Source organism: Ictidomys tridecemlineatus, chromosome 4, assembly GCF_052094955.1.
Source record: "Ictidomys tridecemlineatus isolate mIctTri1 chromosome 4, mIctTri1.hap1, whole genome shotgun sequence".
Lineage (NCBI taxonomy): Eukaryota > Metazoa > Chordata > Mammalia > Rodentia > Sciuridae > Ictidomys > Ictidomys tridecemlineatus.
The window spans coordinates 45943756-45951945 of record NC_135480.1 but is presented as its reverse complement, the minus strand read 5'-3'; the positions used below and the strand labels follow the sequence as shown (position 1 = coordinate 45951945).

General features: G+C 47.9%; 1 protein-coding gene across 15 annotated transcripts in view; it reads right to left on the bottom strand.

Moving 5' to 3' along the window:
* Positions 1-3570: 3570 nt before the first annotated feature.
* Plekha7 (pleckstrin homology domain containing A7) overlaps positions 3571-8190 on the bottom strand; it is a 209153-nt gene continuing 204533 nt past the window's right edge. For 11 of the 15 annotated variants that reach the window (XM_078046416.1, XM_078046415.1, XM_078046413.1 and 8 more), the window contains 2 exons: positions 6937-7047; positions 3571-5035 (listed from right to left, as the gene is read on the bottom strand). In XM_078046416.1, coding sequence (XP_077902542.1) covers positions 6947-7047 — 101 coding nt within the window. In that variant the 3' untranslated portion in view covers positions 3571-5035; positions 6937-6946. Of the gene's footprint in view, positions 5036-5971; positions 6026-6936; positions 7048-8190 lie in introns of all 15 variants that reach the window. The other 4 variants (XM_078046411.1, XM_078046414.1, XR_013437740.1 and 1 more) reach the window with 3 other exon arrangements.

Here is an 8190-nt window from a genome sequence, read left to right as displayed (position 1 = left end):
ATCCTGTCCTTGTTGTGATCCCCTGGGTCACTGTCTTCTAGACTGGAGATTTGGCAAGGATTTTACTGAAAGGATTTTGCTAAGATGTCCAAACCCTGGGTTCTTTCCATGTAGGACCTGATTTTCCAGCTCCTCCCAGGAACAAATCTGCCTCTGAGCCCAAATTTTGGGTCTAGGAAAGAGGTGCTTTCTAGAGCCTAAAGGCCTCTAGAGACAAGCAGAGACAGGCCATCAAGAAGCCAGAAACTTCAAAAGGAGCCATGGTCTGTTCTGGACCACAAGGGGGGTAGAATGAGATTCTATAGATAGTTACAGGGCTCTGGGCCAGGATGCCAGGTAGGACCATGGCTACTACCCACACAACTAGCAAAACATCCAATGATATCAAACCAGTTAACGATCGAGACACAGCTCAGAGTGAAGAGGGAAAGCATTTGTGACTGATCAATTTGATCTACCCAGGGCTAAGGGACAGAGGCAAATTGTGTGTATGACTGCAAACACTTACAGTCACTTCCTGTCTGATGCTGGGTCCTCGGCCAAAGGGGCTCTTTGCCTCCCTTGTTCCTTCTCAGTTCTAAGGCAGAGTGAGAGAGATAGTAAGCAGCTGAGCAGCAAGGAGACTTTCACTCATGACACAACCCTCCTTCATCAGAAGGAGTCCCCAGTGAGTGCTTCCTAGCAGCTTCTTCTCCATTGCTAAGCTGTCCCCCTTGTCCTCAAGGAGGTCTCTTTTAGGGTATACATTGCTTCCAAGCCTGGGGTTCTGCCCAAGGCCAAGCTGGTCCATACCCTCCAGCTACAACCTCAGCCTCCACCCCTAGCCTCCCTGCTCCAGCCTCATCTGCATTTAACATGCCTTGTTGGGCTGTGGCAGAGAATACTCGACAGACTCATATTAAAAATGCCCTTTTAAAATTCAAAAGCTTTGAACTAAAGAAATACCTCAAGAAGTTTTCATGGAAAGTTCAGCTCTGCTGGTTCAATTCACTACACTTAGATGCACCTTTTCAAATAATAGGGAAAAAATGTAACAGGGTCAGACCCAATCAATATGCTTGTTCAAACAGAATTGCGGGGACTGTGATGTGTGCACATTTTGTGCTCTGCCTTTGTACCCCGCCACTCGCTCTGAAGAAAGGTTTCTTTGCTAGGGGAGCAATGAAAGTGGTAGCCTTTTGAGTGGAGGCGGCAAAGCAATGGTGTGTTTACCGCGCCGGGAGGGGCTGCCATTTTTCATGTCTTCCCCAGCCTGGTCTCTTTGTTCTTTTCATAACGACATGCAACCCACATTGGCAAAGTCCCTTGCACAGCTCAGCATCTGATGCCGAGTCTCAAGCAGAGGGCTCCCAGGATTGGCCTGTCATGTCTCAGAAATATGATTTGTGGATTAGACAAATAATTTGCTTCTTTTCCCACCCTTGGTGAGAACACAAAAGGACTTATCATGGAGTACTGCACCGCAGCGGTGGGAAACTCCCAGAGCCCCAAACAGGCTCCCGTCAGACTGAGACTGTGTATACCTCTGCCCCTCTCCAAACACTTTCCCTGCCAAAGCTGACCCCCAAAACCTTCAAGCCCCTGGAGAATGTCCCTGAACAGACAGATGAATCCCTGGCCTTGGACAGTCAATTAAAACAGCCAGGAAAATTCTGAAGAATCCAGCTTACCTGAAGGCAGCCAAGATCTCAGAGGGAGGGGAGGGACCTGTTATAGCTTACACAGCCCCAATCGGACACTAAGGCAAGCAGAATGGACCGCAGGCAAGGAACAAGGACCTTCTTTTCGCATCCACAATAGTCTGGGACATCTACTTCACATGTCTTCAAAATGTATGTATAAGCATAATCATTTAAATGATGTCCCAGACAGGTTGAGAAAATTGGCAGTTCTGGAGATTCAAGTGGGGATTAAGGAAAACAAGATTTTATTCCTAACTCCTATTTAAGACTAGATCCTAAAATACTCTTGTTGGTTCATGCTAAAGACACATATCCTGGCGCCATCCTGGGTCTGGGTTAAAGGAATTAAAAATTCAACAAGTGGAGCTAGGCATGGTGGCCCACGCCTATAATCCCAGCAACTTGGGAGGTGAGATAGGAGGATTGCAAGTTCAAAGCCAGCCTCAGCAACTTAGCAAGGCACTTGCAAGTCAGTGAGACTCTCTCTCAAAATATTTTAAAAGGGCTAGAATGTGGCTCAGTGGTTAGGCAACCCTAGGTTCAATTCCAGGTACCAACGAATAAAAATAAAAATTCAACAAGCATATTCATGTCCCTTTGTCAACTGCAATTCCAACGTTTAAAATTTGGCTCAGGCCCTGGGGCTCCCTGTAAGTGAAGTTGGAATTACTGGGCCACATGGAGTTCCCCGGAGTTGTCCTCACCCTGAAGTATGCCTGGTCAGCCAGTGCTATCACAGATGGCTATATCTTACCTCAGGTATCCAGAGTCCTCTTGAAGGGTTGAGAAGGGCGAGGCCATGCTGCCTCTTACACACAGGTAGCTGGGATGTACCTTTTATGAACCACGAGTGCTTTCGGATGAGTCTGAGCTGAAGGCCTGTCCCTCTTCTCTGCAGACTAAAATGTGGGCCATGATTCTCATAGAGCAGGCTACAACTCCTTGCTGATGGTGTACTCTGGAAACAGCAGCTATAGAGAGTTGCCATGTTCCTTCATACACAGCATTGTATGTGTGAAAGAGAAACAGACCAAGAGAACAAAAACTGTTGACATGTTTTCACTGAGAAAATGTCTACCGATGGCTACCCTGTGAGTTGGGTATTGCCTCCTGTGGGTTTGTGTTTGTTTTTATTTTTGTTGGGAGGCCACTGCACTCAGTAATGGAATTATCCCCCAACCCTATCCCTTTCATCGGTTATGGTGACATCGCCAAGTAATGTTTAAAACTAGAGTATTTTTTTCAAAATTAAAAAATAATCAGTGGCTAAAAAAGCAGCAGCATTCTTTGTCCAGAATGCCTTGGAATCTACTTTTCCCAGTTTAAATAATCAGAAAGTCACCCCAAACCTTGGATTCTCTTCTTGGCAACGTAGAAAAACTGCCATAACAACAATCCTGGAAGTGGACACATCCCTCGACCAAACTGGCCTCTTGCCTTCTGTTTTAAGCATACATCACAAGTCAAAATGAATTAAATACAAATCTAGTTTGCAATGGTCCGTCACTAACCCGCTTCATTGGAAGGAGCCAATGGCATGTGGGTTGGAAGGGGGCCTGTGGTGTCCCCTGTGCTATCTCAGATTGGATTGCAGTCTGCCTGCCAAATCAGCCCCACACGGGAGTCCACAGCCTGGCGGCTCCTAGACTGGGTGAGGTGGGGGCCACCGGAGCAGCTGCTAAGTCCAGCCAAGGACTGAGACGCCAACCCTCCTTTCCTGAGACTTCCAAAGCCAATCAAATGTCAAGGAACTGTCATCAGGAGAGGATTTTCATAGGTGAACATAAGCAGGGGTGAGAGCTAAGAAATGAGGACTTTCCCAAGAAATGGAAAAAAATTACCACCACCACTTGTGAGAGAACACAGCCAGCAAGAAACAGGAAACATATCAGGTTAATATTTTAATCTGTACATCACATTTTTTTTTTTTGCAAACCATCACACCTTTATTTAAATTAACTTCTTCTTGCAAAATAGTCATTTCATTTTTTTTCAACAAAATCTTATAAAGGCAAAAATAAAATTTTATTTTGGCAAATGTCACGAAGTTGATACTGGCAGCATATGGAGTTAGTTAAAAATAGATAGCAACTTCTAAATATATTCAAGATTTTTGTTTGTTTTTCTGAGCATAGTTAAATTTTGATCTAAAGTGTGGCTCCACCCAATGGAGGTTTTTGTGTCTGTTTTTTTCCTTTTAAACATCATTTTCTGTATAGAAAATATCATGATATAACTTAAATAAAGGATCATAAACACTGCACCTGGCTTGGTAGCCGCCTCCTCATTTGGGTCTGAAAGTCAAGTCCAAGTCCTGCCATGGTGGCCCCACTGGTGACAGGCCCATTGGGGATGGTGGAGAGCACATTGCTTGTTCTGTTGCTACCAGACCCAAGTCCTAGAGCAGCTGACCTGGGGCTCTCCAGGGCAGGCAGCCAATGTTCCCAACACAGCCTGCCTGAAGGGAAGCATTCAGTCAGGGATTTTCAGACAGATGTCACCTAGTGTGGAGCTTATTGCTACAATACAAAAAAGTTGATTCATCTTACCTTTTCTGTACCTCAAAATGAATGTGTATGTGTGTGCATGTATATATATATTTTTTAATAAATTGCTTTTCTTCTGAGAAGAGCCCTTTGCTAAGGGAGCCTCCTGGGCAGGTTGGAGAGGCCAAAGCTCTTGATCACACTGTTGTCCTTAAACCAAAACCAAGGGTCAAGTTGTAGACTTGGGTTCCCCATGCATACTGGTGGAGTTTCACCCAGAGCTGGTCATCAGGTCAGGTCAAGTCAGGGATGGCTCATCTCTGCAGCCAAGGGGCCCTCTTTTCTCAGACAGCATGCCAACAAGATTAATGCTGGAATCCACAGGAAGCACACTGTCAATCCAACTTTCCCCTGAGTTCATCAGTAGTTGGGACTGACCTCTGCTTGCCCTGCCTTTATCCCCACCACCCACACTTACCATCCCAACAGTACCTGAATCTATATGTGCAGCAACAAAATCCTGCATCCTCACCTTTCCAGCCACTCAGCCCTTGAGGTGAACATTATAAAATATATTCTGATCCTAAAATACAGTGTCAGTATTTTACAGTGTATATCAAAAGTGCTTTTTGTTGCTTGTAAAAAGGAGTCTGAATTGAAAAAGTAGTGTGTGTTAGGACTGAGCCCCATAGGGATTGTCCCATGATTGGTGGACTGCTCCTTCTTCCAGCCAGAACCCTTGCTCAGCTGGAAGGGGTTTCCATGGGGGCAGAAAAGCCGATCTCCTGGGAGAAAGTTGATTCCACTGGGCTCCTGGCTCCAGGCTTTTCCTCTGCACAATGGGTCACGGTTCTGTCACTGCCTGGGCTGGCAAACAAACAAACAAACAAACAAAAAAAAACCAAAAAAAACCCCATGAGATAATAAGAGGTTGTTGGGATCCCTCCTCATGTCTGGAAAGTAGGCAGTGGGCATGTCTGTGCACACACGACAGAGGATGGCAGACAGGCTTGACAGAGCAGCAGAGCACAGGGCTTAGGCAATGTGGCCGCTGCTGAGGGACCACTGGCTTCTAGGACTCTTTGGCTCTGGGCTTCACCCTGTCTCTGCTTCTAGGAAGTACACCAGACACATGCAGGTCCCTAAACTGGATCTCTGTGCAATAGAGCAAAGGACCTGGGCAAGACTCGGGGGTCCATTTATGGCCCTGCCCTTCATTCATTGAATAATTCTGTATTACTCAGCCTCTGTGGGCTGTTTTTCTAATCTAAAAATAGAGGATCATACCACCCTCCAAATGAGGCAGTGAGGGGAAGAAGAATATGGATGTATTATAAAAAGAGCATTCAAGGCCTATAACACCCCAGAACCCCAGAGTGGGTAAAGCCTCTTTCCTATCTCTCTGCCTGTGTGGTATTTTCTCTCTCAGATCTCTAGGAGGAAACCACACCCTACCATGTTCCTGGAAGGCCCCTAAAGCATTTACAAAGGACCCAGCTGAAGCATCTCCCCAGGATTCCTAGTTCTGGGCTTCCTCACCACATCTGAGTGCCAGGCCCAAGAAGGCTGACCTCTTCCTTCCACCCTCAGGCAGACTTGGCCAGGGAACCAAAACCTAGGGAATGCCCAGCTGGAGGACCTCTGCCAAAATCATATTTCCACCTGTGACAACACAAGTAGTGTCCCTCACTTCCCTCTCTTCAGACATCTAGCGCTCCTGGGGTGGCCCAGACAAGTCCATGAGTGGTGATGGAGAACAAAGGCTCTGGACTACACCAAAGGGCTTCAAACCCTGAAACTTACAAGCTGCGACTCCTTGGACAAGTCCCTCAAGGTCTCTGAGCTTCGTTTTCTCATCTGTAAAATGGGGGTAAATATCTTCACAGGGTTGTTGTATGGGTCAAAAGAGACGTTTAGCACAATGCCTGGCAGATAGTAGGTACTCAACAAGGTTAACTATAACAAATATTAAAGGAAAGAGAGGGGAATACTTTGCAAAATGACAGTGAGATGGACTGTCAGGGGAGGAACCAGTAAGACCTCTATCTGATCCTTCCCTGTCCATGTGAGGCAGTAACTGGCACAGGACATGAGCCCACTCAAAACCCACCAGACGTGGGCCTCCTGGTTCCTGGTCCAGAGCACATTCTCTACCCCATGCTGCATCTCACCACAGGGAGTGTGAGTGGGTGGTGCCAGACCCCCCCCCCCACTGACTGAGAGCCAACTGTATGTGGCTCTGGGCCTCTCTAAGTTGCTAAGTGATTAAAAAGGCAGTCCCAGTCCTTGCTCTGACATCAATGCTGTGTGACATGGAGTGCACCCAGCCTGCTTGTGCGCTGGCCTATCTGGCCTTTTTCTAGTCTTGCAGTTCTTCAATTTCTTTGGTTAAAGCCTGAAAGGCCAAGATCTAACTCTTCTTTTTCCAACCCCCAAGGCTGGCAGCCACGGTCTGTGCTGGTCTTTGGGTTGTCAAGTTGCCCTGAGGAAGGAAAATAAGATGTGTGGAGTGAGATTTCAGGGAGGGAGTGATCCAGGTTGCGGTCTCTATAGTATGGGGGCTACCGAGGACAGAGTACCTAAAAAGCATCAATTCTCCAACCTGCCTACTATCCAGGTGGGTCCCTCCAGCGGCCACTGTGCCAACAGAAGGGAACATCAGCAGGAATCACTGCAATCAGCTCAGCAGGGTAAGGAGTTGGGGGCATGCTTAGCACTAGGAGAGGAGCAGGGAGCAGCGCAGGGGCACATCAGGCAGGGGCTCTTACTTGGAAGGTGTTAGACAAAGGTGTAGTGGAGTCCGTTGCTTAAGGGGGAGTAAGGTGGCACCGTCCTGGAGGACAAGGGGGCTTTAGGCGGGAGGAGGGCCAGCTGCTGCGCTAGATGGAGCACACATGAATTAAGTGATGTTTTAGACTCATCTACTCCTGCAGCACAGACACCCCACTTGGCAGGATTGGGTGGCATGGGCCCTGCTGACCCCCCTAATGACCTGGGCCTGGAAGGATCCAATGCCTGTGATTCCTAATAGGTCCTGAGACAGAAGAGGAAGCAAGAGCAAGGAAAAGTGCAGTTCATTACTGAGCTGGAGGTGAAAAAGGCCACCAACTGACCAAGGATGATGGAGCTGGAGTGCCCAGCTGCTGGTGGTAAGGGAGTTGAAGATGGCAGAATTAGAGCAAGCACAGCAGAGAGGAGGGGCCTTGGGGTGAGGGTAGTCTCATGGGAAGGAGCTCAGAAGTTGCTGAGAGGAGCCCAAGGTCATTAGGAAGAGGGGTCTGGATAGTTGTCTCCTATGTCCTTAGCTGTAGAGCACCATGCTGACCACCTCTCAGCCCTCTCAGCATGTCTTTGAAGGGAGTGAGGATAGCAGGGATTTCAGGGACTCTACAGGGACAAAGAACAGTTTTTTGCTGAGACTATGAGCCCTCTCTTTGTCACGGGTCACTCCCATGGCCCCCTAAGGTCAAAGCAAAGCTCTACTTCCCACACCAGACTCCCCAGGGTGTCAGTCACCACAGGCCCTGAAGGCCCCACCCTTCCATTACTAGATCCTATAGCCAGAGTTGGAAAACCTGTAGAGACTTGTGACACCACTTAAGGTTCTATGACCATCCCCCACACCAGAAAGAGCACCCCTGGTCAGAGGCAGCACCTAGACACACAGAGGTCTCCCATACAGAGAGGAGACATGGGTGGAGGAAGGGGCCAGGAGTCCCCTTTACAAACACATGCACACACCCATGTGCCATGCAAACACACATGGTGATATTTCTTTCCATTTGGCTGTAAGAGCCTCACTTTCCAAGTTCTGCTTTCTGCACAACATGCTCTGATGGGTAAACAGGGAAGAAGCACCAGAGGCTTTAATGCTCTTTCTTCATGAGGAAACAAACCTTAGCCCTGGCCCCTTGGCTCAGTGGCCTGACAAACCTGAAGTCGCACAGCAACACCCTCCCTCCAAGGACAGCACACCCTCTAGTCAGAGTTGGCTCTCAACTGCCAACTTCCACTGACTCCCT